Consider the following 16,396-nt stretch of genomic DNA (forward strand, 5'->3'; position numbering starts at 1 on the left):
CACTCCTATGTGACAGAACTGTGTGCCTGACTCTGAGCAGTCAATCGCCAAGCACCCATTTGCAAGGAATGAAAGTGAGTCACATCCTCCCCTAAAGCCAAAAATGCCAGGTATGTAACTTTGCTTCCCCGGGCAAATAGAGTGGTGGAAGAGAGGAGCATAAGCAGCTGTGAGGGCTGATTTTCAAGCAAACCTACTACGTTGCCTAAAGGTGCGCATAGACCTTACAACCATCGCAAGACTTATGTCTTGCGATGGTTGTAAGGTCATTAAAAAAAGTCCGATCTGCCCATCTTGGACAGGCAGATCGTACTTGCGATAATCGCAAGCCTGCCCCACTGAGGGGTGTGCTTCTGATGACCGCAATGCTGAACGGGCAGTGTGCGCTTGCACACACCGGCCCGTTCGGCATTTATCTTATGAGCATGCCACACACCCGCCGACAATCGTATGATTCCCGGCGGGTTTTCAAACATGTTCGTAAGACAAAAGTCTTGCGACCGTACAGTAGAAACGGTTGCACGCCTTCCACACACCTTGCGATTATCATACGATCGCGGGATTTCCCGCAATTATCGTATGATAATGGCAAGGTGTGAGGGTACCTTTAGGCTGCATTCACCCCTAGGCAACGGCACTTTCTCTTGTTTCTACATGTGTGTTTGCTGCCCTTTTTTGCACATTTTTTGTGTGTTTTACACACGTACATCAAGTTGCACTTTTTTTGTGAGCAGTTGTGACACATTGGTGTAAATGGGCAGACACGTGTAAAAAGAATTGTCGTGTGTTTCTAAGCGTTTCCACTTGAGTCTATGGGAACAAACTATGCTGTAATCTGCCAAAAAGAAGCGTATGTACTTTTCCCAGCGACAGGCATTTTTCAGCTTGCGACAAAACGCTCAGGTGTGAACGGGGGCCATAGGAATACATGAGATTTCTTGTTTTGCGCGTTTTATCTTGTGTTTGTGTGTGCAACAAAATGCCTAGGTGTGAACAGGACCTAACATGGTGTTGTAGAATTGTTATGTGCCACTTCACCAAAATTTTGTAAAGTAGAAAGTATGCCAATTAAACAGTTAATACTGCTACATTGGGGCGATTGTACTACAAATGGTAATGAACAAAGTATGCCTTAGCAAAACACATATGGCAGATAATACCACAACAATGCTTCAATACATATTACATGTGATTGTTTAATAATCAAAAGATGGTTAAAAAGTAAGTGAAACCATTGTTTTTTCTTTAGAAAATGGCTGAAAAACATTGACTGTACAAATAGATTTTGGTGGTAAAGGCCATCTAAAAAAGGAGTGTTGTAGAAGAGTTCTCAGGGCTGAATGATAGAAATCAATAAATTCCCCTGTCCACGCTGAAAAGCATGGATGCAGGAATCTTCCCTCCTGGGCTGTCAGAATAGAGCTGCTGTCACTGTTCACCCGAGAATTTTCCGCCCAGTCCTTCAATTTTTCCAATTTTTTATGAGGTGGTGCCAACAGGGTCTCCCACAGATCGATTTTTGCCAGAAATCGGCCGAATTTTATCCATGTGTGCTATCTTAACCAATTGTTGCCCAGGGAATTTTCTTACTATTTGCACACACATGATAAAATATACATTTTTGGCTAGAAAACAGCTTCAAGCCCCCAAACAATGATATATGTTTTGAAAGCAGAGGCCCTGTAGAATAATAAAAATGCTAGTTGCAATTTTTATGTCGCACGGGATTTGCGCAAATGTTTATCAAACCAGTATTTTTAGGATAAAATAAACTAAATTAAAATTTAGTGCACAGAAACAGAATATAATACTCAATTTCTGGTAAAATATGAAAGACGGGGTCATGTTGTGTAAATAGTTACCAAACATGTCAGGCCTTAAAATTGCGCAAAAAAACTTCAATACCCAAAATTTCCTATAGGGGACACTTTAAACGCTTTTACAGTGATTGATGGCCCTAGAATTATTGAACGTCACTCGGACGTTCGCGGCGTTATGTAACATGTGTAGCGCAATTGTCGTTTTCACACGTAGTCACACCGACGCGTGTTTGCTTATTGCTATCCCATATGTAATGCCCCCTATGTAATAGCAGAAAGGGTGTGACAGGTCCTCTTTACGGAAACATCAGGGGTCTTTCAGACCCCTAATGTCACCTAGGAACCCCAAAGAAGCTGATAAAACAGAGATCTGCTTCCCCAGCTTCTCCTGGCTCTAAGAGCCGGGGAGTGTAAATAGTGACACCAGAAGTGACGTAATAAACATCACTTCCGGGTCCAGAGATCGGAGGAAAGATCAACAGCTGGAAGCCACTGTATCTCTCTCCGATCATTGCTGGGAGATCTGCCAAGCTGAGCGGATTGGTGCAGAAAGATGCACCAATCCGCTCACTTACCGATTATCTCCCTGCAGAGAGCGGTGACTGTCAGTCTCTGCTCCCCATAGGGATTCCCCGCTCCCCTCTCTGATCCTCCAGTGCTGAGTGGAGGAACAGATGAGGAGGGGGCGGGCATAGCTGGCTCTGCCTCTAGATAGGCAGAGCAAGCTGTCACTCATGCAGCTGGGTGGATCTCAACAGTACTATCAGGATCCGCCAGGCTGCGGCACACTCAGTATATCACAGGCAATAGCCCGCGATATACTGAACTTTGGGTCATGGAAGGAGGTTAGTATATGTCCCCCTGTGACCCTAAAGAGAACTATGGGGAAAAAACACTTAACCTATAGTTCTCTTTTGATAGAAAGGAAATCTTTCTATGGGAATGCTTCTTTCTCATTCTTGTTGTGTTTCGAGATAGGAAGTGGAGATAAATCCCCTCATTGAGACATAGACCACAAAAAAAAATAAGGCACTGTTTTAACTGTTAATTGCTCTACCAAAAAAAAATACTTTTTGGATATAGATATAATTTAAACTACATATCAGAGTAGGTTGAAACAAAAAATGAAGAAACCGGTATTTTCCTTATTTAATAATATTCCAAAGACACCCAGTCTTCATAACTGTTAAAAAAAGCTAATACAGCCCGCACAGAAGTTTATACACTCACTTCAATCTTCGCTTCCATTTGGGTCTGACATCCTTCTATTAAGGTCCGGCAGATGGTTCATCTAAAATCAGCCTGGGTTTTCTGCGGAAATTCAGTTAAGTTATCTTGTCCTGTGAGCAAGCATGGATGTTTTCATTAAATTCCTCTCTACAAAGCCCTGCAGTGGTTTTTCAGAATGTATTCTGCTTCCATCTCTACCTGATCTCAAGACCTGTGACATATCTGTGTTCTGTACCATCTGTTCAGCACACTTTTGCTTGATTTGAAGATGTCTACTAATGCAATGCTGCGTTAACTACAATCCCCTCAGTTCTGCTTGAGGCTGCAAGGTCTCAAAAGCTCCTAATGAAACACTTGTCATCTCCTCTAACCAAACCTACTTAGCCCTGCTGTTCTCAACTGAGCTGCACCTAAGCTCGCATAAACCCAGTCATTCCTATTCAATTTCTTTTTCTGAATCTATTTTTCATTTAAAACTGATTCTGTATACTTGTTCTTGAGCTATGCAAGCCGTAACTTTAACAAAATTAACCTGTTTATTTTCCCACCAAAATTGGCAGCTCTGTAGGCCATAGCTGAACTATATCTTTCTTCAGATATTTGTAGTTGGACAGACTTAGAGAAAATAAACAGTAAAGAGTGTATTTTGAACACTTACATAGTGTTTTTCAGGAGAAACTGCTGTCATGCTTAAGCTTACTCTAGACGGTGTCATACTGGTCATGTAAACAAAATATTTTAAAATAAAGCACAATTACGTTCAGAACTTTCCTTTGATGTTCTTTTAAATGCTGTAGTTAAATGTATAAAAATCCTAACAATTAACTTTTATTTGCTCCTGTTAAAGGACTGGCAAATAAAAAACGTACTCTTGCAGTGGGGCTACCCCCACACCGCAAGGGTTAAGTGCTCATTTTGTCTAGGGAGCTCAAATAAAGCAGATTTATTTACCTGATTCCAGGTGTTGTGGCGGTCAGCACTCACCACTTTCCCCCTCCGCTTCGACTATATATTATCCCTCTGTGTCTTCACATCTAATGCAGGTCTACAGGCCTACAAAGGATGTGAGGACATCTGCAGTCTTTAGACTGCCAAAACAAAGGGAAGAAAAGGCTGCGGGGACCAGTCTAGCAGTCTAAAGAAGTCTGGGGAGTGAGGATCAGTTAAGTAACACAGCTTTACTTGAGTCCCCTAGACAAAACAAGCACTGAACCCTTGCAGTGCCTGGGTAGCCCCACTACTAGGGTACGTTTTTTATTTGTCCTGAGTTCTTCTCTAAGTACACCATTCAAAGCATTTTGTTATATCTGTTTGATAATTGCAAAAAATACCTGTTGATCCTGTAAGAAATCTTGTAAGCTAATACATTCCTGTGCTCTCTGCCTATGCTGTACTTTTATCAGTTAGCATTGTTCCCAGCTCCCTCTAGGGACTGCAGAACACCTACCACTATGTCATGTAAATGGCGATGGCATGTGTTCTGTAGTCCTATCCTAGGTTGACAATTCTCGTAGATACAGTACACTGAGTATTGTCACCAAGGAAGTTTGTTACTGGCAAGATGACCAAGTAGAAATAAAGAAAAAAGGCCTAAAAAAAGCACAAACTAAGCACTGGTAAGATGAAATATATTCAATATTTGTTTTTGGGTTTAGATACCCTTTAGTATCCATCCATGACAGTCTCTTGTGTGATCAACAAAGTCCAACAGTGGGAGCCACTCCGAGTTAAGCACGCTCTCGTGATATTATTCAAAAAAATCCTTGCTATACACCAGGATCTCCAGCATCATAAACCCACATTTATTTTACCAGACAGTAGATGAACCTCACCAGTATCCTCACTGGCTGACGCGCTTCGATCAGCCAATAGAAAACTAAATATAGCAAATAGAGAACTAACACTAAGTCCATTGGCTGATTCTCTGATTTCAGATTCTAGATATCCCAATTAGGTTTTTTTTTCTAAATGCAGGTCTCTTTGTGGAAATTATGCAGTTCATTTCAGAGTGCTCCCTTTTTCCTTCAACGCAGCACCTAGCTTTAAGGATAAGCTGGGTACTTTACACAGAAATTACTGGCGGACAGAGGTTTTCAGGTGTGCTTTACATTTTTTTTGTTAAATCCAAAAAACATTGTATTACTTCAATACAAGACCAACAGTGTATGTGTATTAGCACATAAAGAGTTTTAGATGAGCAGATTGGTTTTTGATGCATATCAACAAATACTTTTTGTGCTTGGATAACCTCAGTTTAAAGTTCAGATTGACATCTTGCACTAGTGTTCCTTGACTGTTTTCCAAGTTGTTACAGGTTCCGAGAAAGCCTCTCACTTAATTTTACACTATGAAATACTTCAGGTACCAGTTAAATAGACTTTCAGGGTTATTCACATAAGGGTGAAGAGTTTGGAGAAGGCAGGAGAAGTGAACAATCTAGGACAACATAGCTGATCTGGAAAGTGAGCTGAATTGGAGACATTTTCCAAATCAGCTATTTTGTCCTAGATTGTTCACTTCTCCTGACTTCTCCAAACTCTTCACGCTATTGTGAATAACCCTGTTTGTATGAGTCAGCCATGTTACTTTCCTTAGCAGATATTTGAAGGATTGCTGTTTATGTGGAAATTAAAGACTTTTGTAGCCATTATCACACCGAACAGACAAAGATTGGTCACCTTCTTACAACATGATAGCACTTCTTTTTAATTCCAACACCTCTTGTATAAATTACGCCCTAAATGCCTCCATGGAGAATAACCAGAAGCAGCCATATGTATATAAATACCAATGAAAAGCCTCTGGTTCGTAGGTTGAATAGAAAGCCAATCTGTTCTTGACGTTCAACCAAAACAAACTTTACAAACTCACCAGTAGAAAAACTACGAAATAAGCACTTTAAATTTAGAATTTGCCACAGCTGTGTATGTCATTCTTGTGAAACACAAGGACCCTTTTCAGTCCACTTCCTCCAAAATGTCAGCTTCTTTACTCTGCAAAGTATGTGGTTTTAAGATTCATTAAGTTCCCCTCGCTCAATGTGTAATTACTCCTTTTTCAGTGACTGCACACATTCAACCTCTGAGCACTCACAGCGAGTAGAGTTTTGGCCAGTAAAAGTGATGCTCACAGCTGAAGTGCTTATCAGATAAACATTCACTTTCACTGCTAACATTGCAATGTTTTACTTACAGCTTCTAATTTAGGATAGGGGGAGATAGGCATGAAAGAACAAAAAAATCATGATCTGATGTAATAACTTACTTTCATAATGTTGTGTATTTAATACTTACAAAATGTTAAAAGCAGAGTGAATGAACAAGATGTACAGTATGTCAGACAATCATGAATACTAAGGAATATGTATATTTGATTGTCAGCAGCACATGTGACCAGGAAAGAATTATAACACTGTAACTGTCAATTTAACATCCTGTTGTGCTATATGATACAGTTAGGCTTTCATAGAATGATATGATGTACAGTCCACTTGCAATGCTGCACCAGCTTCCGTCACTTTATTGGGAAAAATTCATAAAAACTGGAGCAGACAGAATCTGGAGCAGTCGTCCATATTAACCAATCAGCTTCTCTTTCCAGTTTGTTCAGTTAAGCTTTGAAAATGAAACAGAATAACGGGATTCCGTGGACAACTGCTCCAGAATCTGTCTGCTCCAGTTTTCATGATTTCACCCCATTGTGTCACTGTTTATTTACACATTTCAGTGATATTTTATTTGGAACTGAATGTTTTGCAAACAGCTAACAAAACAGAGCATTTTTAAGGCACCCCCTGCCAACCACCCAACCACATAGCCCAGCAGTAGACATAGATGTCCTGGCTCAGTTTTGCAGCTTCCTAAGATTCTGCTCATTGGATAGCGAATCAGCATTTTCACTGAGCAATGAGCAAGAAGCTAATCGAAGAGTTGTAAAGCTGAATAGACTTGGAGGACTTCTAATTAAATGTTTGTATCAAGTAAACCATGCAAACTCTTCAGGGTTCAAAATGAATGTGTCCGAATAGACAGAGTCTCAGATTAGACAGCACTGTTTACAGTGCTTGTACTACATTAGTTATAGCAAGTATTAGTAATATGTATGTAGTAAGTGTTTTGGTAAAATCTAATAATTAATGTATAGTTTTGCAAGCCAAGCTTTCTTTATAAAATCAATAACATAATTTAAACATTTCAGTATTAGTAAAATATAGTTTTTCTCCACAGTGAGTTGTGTAATGGCCAAAATGTCTAAAAATAAACAATTCTTGGAGAACTTTGTTTATTCGCTTCTATTTTTGCATGACTTCATTCCCTGGCTAGAAAGCTAGGAGATTTCCATAGTCCCCTTGATTGTGCTGAAGCATACATGGCTTTGCTAGACAATACATTATTCTTAAGGGGTATATTCTCTAAGCTCTGGCAGCTTTGGTGTAAAATCCCTCCTGCCGTCAGTACTGCCATTTCTAGAGCCTGAAGATTCCTAAATGAGTTAAAACAAGACTGAGAGTGACTTAGACCCTGTTGCTTGAACAATTCACTTACAAGTTATCAACATTATGGACTGATCTTTTAATACAGGCATCTTTGTTTTATTTTTGCTTTTCTCTATTACTACAGCTTTGGACAAGCTCAGCACTCAGCACCTGTACCACCCAACACAAGTGGAAATTGTACAATCTAACGTAGTGTTTGACATCAGCAGCCTTATGCTCTATGGTACACAGGCTGTACCTGTGCGCCTCAAGATCCTGCTTGACCGACTCTTCAGTGTTCTCAAACAAGAAGAGGTACTGCACATATTGCATGGCTTAGGATGGACGCTGCGGGATTATGTTCGCGGATATATACTTCAGGTGAGAGATTTAGAAAGGTTAAGAAATTACATATGTCTCATAATGTTTGGTGTGATGTCATCACATATATGGACTCATGCCAAATTACTCATTATTCATGTGATTTGTAACAGCATGCTAAGTTTTCAGTGAAAGTGAAAGCCTGTGTTCATGAGAAACATCTCATACAAACACCATACATTATTTAAAGTCATAATTTGTACATTATGATAAAGCATAAGTAACTCTAAAGTACATAATAGAACATTAGCTTTCATTTTATAGATGTCAACATGCAATGTGTAAGTTGTAAAACTATAAAAAGGTTTCTCTTTGGATAGCATAAGTGCTTGAGATGTCTAATGTTAATTTCAATTTCTTTATCTACTAAAAAAAAAAAATTGCTTAAAAAAAAAAAGCTAAGAATATATATATATATACAGCATATAGCCATGCCATTTTCTGCACAACATTGGCATATATATGCAGAGAAATGCCACTCTTTATTTTGTTACACTAGGAGGTTCATACATATTCCATACTCTGTGATAAATAAATTAAAACTCAATCAGGAATAATAGCCACAGCCTGTTGGTGGAGCTGGGAACTCACAGAAATCTCCCTACTGGAGTCCCTGACAGATATCTCAAGACATTCAGTGAGCAACCTAGCTACATCAACCCAAAATTTAACTTCAGTTTTGGAACAAAAAATAAATCCACAGGTTTTCTTTCTGATGTATATGTAATACATTTTTTGACAATTTTTGTTCTGACTTCTATCTTGACCCCTGTAATCACAAGTAGAGCTTCAGGTATGCTTTTTACAATAAAGTACATCATTATTTTGTGGGTAAGTACTACTGCTTTGTAACAGTATTTTTAATGTAACTATGTATTTATTTATTTTATTTTACTTTTTTTTCTTCATGTGTTTTTCCATTTCCCCAGTTCCCCAGTTTTTCAAGGCAGGTTGCCAACTTTTTCAGGGGACACTATAATATTTAGCAAATTCCTGGTGCTGTGATAGCATCACACAGCATTATATCATAGTGCCTGCCATCATGCTCTAATCCTGAACACCAATAAGCCTCTGCAGATTACCACTATGATAAAAGTGTGCAAATGTAGAATGTATTCTTGTTTATATTGATCAATTAGCAGCCTTTTCTACTTTTAAAACCTGGACTGTAAAAATGGAATCTAATCTAACAGTATAGGCTTACTCAGCTTTCTAAGAAAAAAAATGTTACAGGTTATGCTTTTTGATGTAAAGAACTTAGTTCTGCCTACTGCATGCTGCTGATCAGAGATCCTAGGTCTGCAAGTTATGTGATGTCAGAAATCTCACACCAGGGCCAGCAGGAATTTGTGTTAACTTGAAGTCCCATAAGACTTCTTTAGCAAGGAAAGAACAAAAAGACAAAACAGTATGCCCTCTCCATGCTCAATGGACATACACATTTAGCAGCTTAAATATAAAATTCACACCACATTCTCAGGATAAGTAAGGTAATGGCAACCATAGTTCTAATAATATTATTGTCCCATTCACATATGTATGACCCACTGTTAAAATGTAGGTATGTTTTACCCCTTTAAAGACACTGCAAGCAGAGAAAATTTAATGTTGGTCTGTCAGAAAGGCACTGAGCTCCTGTTGTGGGCTGACAACACACATCATTTTTTTGGACTAAATGGTTTCAGCCCTGTTCAGTGTCTTTTGCAAAACTCTCCCCCTTCTCATCATCTCCACATCATAGGATGTAATTGTATTGATGTATTACATAAGAACAAGAAGGGCTGATTAGGCTCATTGAGATAACACAGAAAGTATGCACAGTATACAGCATAGTTCTACATTTCTGACAGGATCAACAGATTTTTCCTGTACAGATAAACAAAACATTTTAATTAGTATGTTTAACAGATCAAAAGGGAGCAAATAAGAGACGTTCATTAGGGTTTGCATACACTTTAAAGCATGCATGATAATGCATGTTATGCCATTCAGCCTAATGATTTGAATGGGCTGCCAACGTACCACAAGAAGCCAGAAAAAGCACCTGCACAATTTTCCCTGACACAGCACACCACAACACATGGTAGTGCATTAGCATGTGTGCGTTGCACTGCAACACAGGAGTGCATTCCTTTAGTGCATTGGGGTACTTTTCAAAAAGAATGGTACTCCAATGTGTGCAATGTGCTTTACTGTGCACATACCTGCAGTGCATTGTGAAGCCAGCATTTAATGTAGCTTTTAAGTATAGTTCTTCCTTAAAAGAGAACTATGAGGTAACCTTTTTATTCCATAATTCTCTTTAGGGTCATGGGAGGACATATATTAACCTCCTCCCGTGACCCAAAGTGCAGTATATAGCGACCTATTGCTCGCTATATACTGAGAGCGCCGCAGCAGGGAAGGATCCCGATAATACTGTTGAGATCCACCCAGCTGGCTGATTGACAGCGGGCTCTACCTATCTAGCGGCTGAGCCAGCTGTGCCCACCCCCTCCCCCATCCATTCCTCTAGTTAGCGCTGGAGGATCAGAGTGGGGAGGGGGGAATCCTTGTGGGGAGCGGTGTCTGACAGTCACTGCTCTCTGCAGGGAGATGATCAGGAAGTGAGTGAGCGAGCGGCGGTATGTGTTTGCTCACTTCCCGATCAATAGAGCCAACCTGTGACAGTTTCATTGTCACACGTCGGCTCTAACTATGAGGATGAGTGGAAATCACTCACCTGATAGTTCTCCTTTAAGACTCTTTATTGGCTTGGGTCTTTAAGGTTTTTTTTATATGTCATAAAAAAATATGATCTTCCTGGACCTTCCCAGGGATCGATAAAATGCATATTTAAAGGCCAACAAATCAGTTACGTATCCTGCAACCCCTGTAATATCCATCTTTTGATCCGCTGAAGAATGCCTCTGCCTCCTTAAGCGAAGTAAAATAAGCTAATAACGATATCATTATCAGAGGAGGACTCTCACGATTGACTGAGCTGCATGTGTCAATCATGTTAGTATGGTAGAAGACAGTCTGTAACCAATAGGCTCTTATTAGATACAAGTATCATCATTAAATGCTTTGCTAATATGATGAGGAAACATTTGATTTAGAACTAAATTAGATGTTTTATTATGTTGCCCTGTAAACTTGGTGTAGCAGAAAATTACTTGATTTTCACCATACTCGGTAATGTTGCTGGCAACATTTCTGCTCTTGGATTACATCTTTTTCAGACATCATTAAAAACATACAAAAACAATCAGAGTGCTTTGTCTTTATAGAAAGAGCCTTTCTGCAGATGCGGACTGGAATGGTTTATATAAACACTTTGAAAGAGAAAGAAAAAGTCTCTTTTGTTGGACGACACCCATCTATTAATTTCAACCACAAAACACTGTAAATAATGTTAACTTCCATAAAATAAACAGACTGGTGGTTATGCACCATATGTTTCATAATTATCCTGTGGATTTTGTTTACTGTGCTGTTACAAATCCCTCAGACAGCTCTGTGAAGCCATGTCTTTGCTAGACTGAAAGGCAGTCAGCACTTTCTAGCATCCATAAAAGGAGTTTAAACAAACCCAAGTGTCCCTATCTAGTCAGTGTGACCATATTTAAAAGACACGCATTTCTGCAGGTTTGTAGAGATTGCATGGATCACTGTAAGTCATTGAAATATGACTACTCAAAGAGTAAGGAACTCAGTTCTGCATATAAACATATATCAGAGTCTGACCAGCATATGGTTAAAATATGCATTAAATTACTGATGCACTTATAGTTGTGGCTCTCCTGTAGGCTGCATTACAAAGCAGAATTATTTCAAAAACATTAGCTGGTTTTTCAGCATACCTGATATGCTTTACTTTGTAGCTTGTGCTTTTTGTCCACAACTATGTAAAAAGGAGTAGCTACTTTTTACTAACTTGCTGCAAATAATTTCTGTGCAATTTCAGAACGTTTTAAAGTGTTTCAGGTCCCAAACATGCATATTTGGGGGTCAAGCCGGTCATCTACTTAAATGAGAACTCTGCTGAAAAATGTATTAACCCTTGCAGTGGGGCAACCCCAGCACTGCAAGGGTTGCTTGCTCTTTTTCATCTAGGGACTGAAATAAAAAAAGTTATTCTCACCTGAGCCTCAGAGCTGGCTGACAGTCTCATCCTTTGATGCAGTGATGGTATGTCCCTCAGTCACGTTCTTTAGACTACGTATAGAAAGTGATGACTCAGGGACCTTAGACTATAAGACAATGTATTGATAGACTGGTGAAAGACTGAACTCATGATAGGTCAAAGATCACAATTTCATCAACAACCTGCTGTCAATGAAAGTTCCTGAAAGGAGGGAGTATTTGCTACTACTCGTATTAAAACTTTTGTATCAGTAGATTTTGCACTTCCTAATTTACCTACTATTCAGGTTGGGATAACAAAAGATTCCAGAAACACTTGTTAAATTGTGACCACTTACCTTCCCCTGCGAAGCTGCTCCTTTGCTAGTCGGAACAGCAAGACGATGCTCCATTGCCTCCCTGATTCTGCAGTATGCCAAGCCAACAAGATAGTGAAACCCATTAGGTGGAGAAGTTGCTTTATTTTAATTATTAGCTGCCGGTGATGGATTTGATCGTATTGTAAGCTGTCTTCAATCCTTAACCATAATTGGTACACATGTAAGCCGGCAAAAAAATTGTTTCGTTTTGAATTTTTCTTTATGTCAGGTTTCGGGTCCGAACGTCATTTTGTTTCATTATTTGGATTCGGATCTTTCAGAATTTAATTTTAGTTTCGGATGAATTTTTCTGATTGGCCAGAACACAGTAACGTGTCTGATTTAGTTTCATTTTGAACTAAATTCGGACGATCTGAACATTCAGATTCCTTTTGGCCTTATTAGAATTCAGACATTCATAGTCATCCGAATGTCCAAATTCACAAAATTTTGTCCAAATTTGCATTTGGAACATAACAAAATTTACATGTCTAATAATTAGTATTTGGGAAATGATGTAAGCCTTGACCCATGTACCCCGGTGCTTTACTTACAGTACATGACACTGCAAACCTGTTATACTGATGATACTTCATAAAAATAACATAAACATCTGTGCAAGAGAAAAAAAAAATGATTTTTTTTTGTCTAGGCACTGATCAAATGAACCCCTAGATATCAGTAATACCTGTGCATGTAGAGGCTGTCCTCATTTTAATTTTACCATTGATGCTCATGCAATTTGAGCATCATATTTCATGACAGGGCTATCTCTTTCACATCTCCGTCCCTCACTTTGTGATGACAGTGCCGCCTGAGAGCAAAGCATTGTTCTAGAGTCCCCTCATCCCCTCTCCCTCTTGACTTCAATTTGCAAGCGCACAGCTCGTTCCAGTGACAGGCAGGTCGTTCGTGCTTGAATAACTTGCGCTCTGAGCTGTACAGTTTGTGGCATCCATGTAATGCTTAGCAGTAGGTACAGCTGTTAACCATTCACTTATAAATAATCTCCCCCTCCCCTCGCAACCTGTCTCGCAGGTAGTATACCTGTCACCATTAATAACTCACAGTCTGTGCTCCCAAGTGATCTGGCCCATCGCATGTCATTCACAGCCGACTGGTGCACAGGCCAGCAAGTGCAGTTCAAGCTGACAGCCTAAGCAATTCAGTCATGGCATTAGCTGTGAAATAATTTCATTTTGTCTGGGTTGTCTGGAGAAAATGACAGATCTGGTTTGCTTTTGGTATACTTGTGTATGTTTGGAAAAGTCACCTAACTGAACATAAATCTTCTCCACAAAGAGCTTGTAACCTGCTTTACAAATAGGTCCCTTTAACAAGGTCGACAAAGAGGTGTATTAGTTTTGTTTATTACAACATAGTTGGGGGAATTAAACCATTATTATCGGACTCATCAATTGGGCCTCTATTGCTCATAAAATATTATTTTTTTTATTAACACATATACTGCATGTTTACTCTGATCATCTATATTAAAAAAACAATGTTGCATAATGAGAATATAAATAGGATTATTCAGTATGTCTCACAGTGTTGGAGCAGTCATAAGATATACAGGTACCTGGAATGTTTTCCAACAGTGTGCACCTAGGTCAACTAGCTAATACACTGCCATTGACAACAGCTTAGTCTGTGTGATAGCATTTATTACGGTATTATATGCTATATTAACTTAAGTTCAGTACTGAAACAAAGGTAAAATGTTTTTGTCCATTTAGTTGGCTGGATCCAGGCAATGCAGGATCCAGATAAATTGTATGGATGCAAAGATATTCAGTGCTATTTACCTGACCATACCCTAACATAAATGGAACATTCAGAACACCCGTGCCTTTCAAATTGTAATTCCTGCAAACTAAAAGTACATCCACAATGGTAAAGCAGGCTAAATTACCACAAACTATTTGTTTTTTTGGGCTAACCACATTTCCTCTAAACCCTGCATCATTTGGATGTAGTGTTACTTTGAAAGTGTGGCCAACAGGTGCTGAAGCTTTGCAGAGCATAGATACACCTCCGAACCAAACAAACTTGGGGTATTTCAATTCTTTATACTCATTGTTGTAGCCATTGCTATGAACTATTACTCACATTTGTCCTGACTACCACCTGATCCTCTCATACACACACCCGTGAGACAAGAAATGTTTGTTCTAAGTGTGAAAATCAGGAGAGTTCTTCCATAATAAGTGGACAGGACAGTGGTGAGGTGTTTTGTATGTCTATCCATATCTCTATTGTTATCTGTTCAGTGTTCTTTCTGTTTATCTATCTGTTTACGTATGCTCACTAACATATTCTTCACTGCATTGACTGAAGATGAGAAAGCATGAAACAAAAATGAACCTCCAGGCCTATTGGCTCTGACACACCAGTTTATCAGTTCCCCACCGCCTCCTTCCCTGTAAAAATCCATAGTGAAGTGTGAAAAGCAGCAGAAAGCCTTGTTTGTGCCAGTGTAGCTTTTTTTACTTGCTTGCCAGCACCTTCATCTCCTCATATGTTTCTAGCTAAGGAGTAACATGGAACATAGAAAAGAAAAAGGAAAAAAAAAGCCGACAGCAATAGAGACCAGATGCCGGTATTTCTTCTCTGTCACTTGGCTGCCGAGCAGATGGAATTTATATCACTCGAGCATGCTAGAAGGAAGAGGCCTAGAGCAGCCAACATGTGGAACTAGGCCTGAGTGACATTTTTGCTAATGTTTTGTCCTTGTAGAACATTATGCTTCCTTTTTGCTTATGAGCTGCGGTTTTCCTGACTCAGACAGAGTTTTCCAGGCCCAGCTGGAGCAGGGCTCTCCCCCTCCTTTTCCTTTCCCACCCTCTCTGAAAAGGCCTACGGATCAGGAGTAGACCCTTGTACAATGAAGCTCTTTATTAAAATACCTGACATCTGCATGCAATGCGCACCAAATCATCATGAGCCGCACTGAGGAATTCGCTAGGCATTACCAGTCACTTCTAGTCTGACTCTCCTTCCTTCCCTGATTTATGTAGGCCTCTGGCAAAAGAGTGTGTTAAGTACTTTATTGGACTAGAGCAATCTTCCAAGAGGTATTGTCCTACAGATACAAATTAAGTATTTTCTCTTCCCTTGTGGTTTCCAGACATCAGGAAAGAAAGAGAGAAACAGAGCGGGATGAGCATTGTTCCACACTAACTCAAAATATATGCTGTGTTTTTTTCCCCAAATGAGATATCTAACATATGTCTGTGCCTAAGCATGTTTTGTTCAGGGGAACAATGCTTTGAACGTGAAATCTAACCTGGTGTGCTGTATAAGTATCAAATAATATAAATCCTACTATAACTCTGTCAGCACCGTCTCTACATATCACACTGCTCTGCATTGTTCTCCCTTTGTACTTAGATAATAAAGGTTAAATGAGCACTTCTAGTAGATACTGGCAGCCTAACTATACCCAGAATCCTTTTCAGCTCTGCTGTTTCTGGTTTGAAGTCATGAACTCAACTCCTTACTTCACCTTTTCAGCCATTTCTTTTTAACATTGCTCTAAAAATTTTACTATTGAGGTCCTAATTTCCTACATTTTAGATAACACTTCCTTTCATTATCCTTCCACGAACAAATATGTCAAATGTATTATATTATTCTTTTATACAGTTTTATTTGTCAACCAAAAGCATACAATTTCTTAAGTGAAGAGATGCATAGGGCTAATAATAAACACACAGGTAAGGCCTTGCCAAAGATGATACAGACACTGAAATAGAGTTGGAAAGGGCAAGACCACAAATATATAAAATGAACACATAAATGTACCCTTAACGAGCGCCAATCACAGTAGTTCTGTGAGCACCTGAAGGATAAAGATAAAGTTAAGTGGTGCCAGTCACAGTTGTCCTGTGAGCACCAGCCGTAGCATTTAACTATATCAAACATGAACTTTAAGGGCATAAGCTATTACAGATTACCTTACATGTTGACAAGGTCAAAAACTGCTAATAAAGCTGTGGCAG

General features: G+C 39.3%; 1 protein-coding gene across 1 annotated transcript in view; it reads left to right on the top strand.

Moving 5' to 3' along the window:
- The window catches only part of BNC2 (basonuclin 2), a 280,535-nt gene that overhangs the window by 160,715 nt on the left and 103,424 nt on the right, over positions 1 to 16,396 (top strand). The window contains exon 3 of the mRNA XM_018554464.1: positions 7,670 to 7,905. Coding sequence (XP_018409966.1) covers positions 7,670 to 7,905 — 236 coding nt within the window. The remainder of the gene's footprint in view (positions 1 to 7,669; positions 7,906 to 16,396) is intronic.

Source organism: Nanorana parkeri, unplaced genomic scaffold, assembly GCF_000935625.1.
Source record: "Nanorana parkeri isolate BGI_ZX_2015 unplaced genomic scaffold, ASM93562v1 scaffold160, whole genome shotgun sequence".
NCBI classification, from domain to species: domain Eukaryota; kingdom Metazoa; phylum Chordata; class Amphibia; order Anura; family Dicroglossidae; genus Nanorana; species Nanorana parkeri.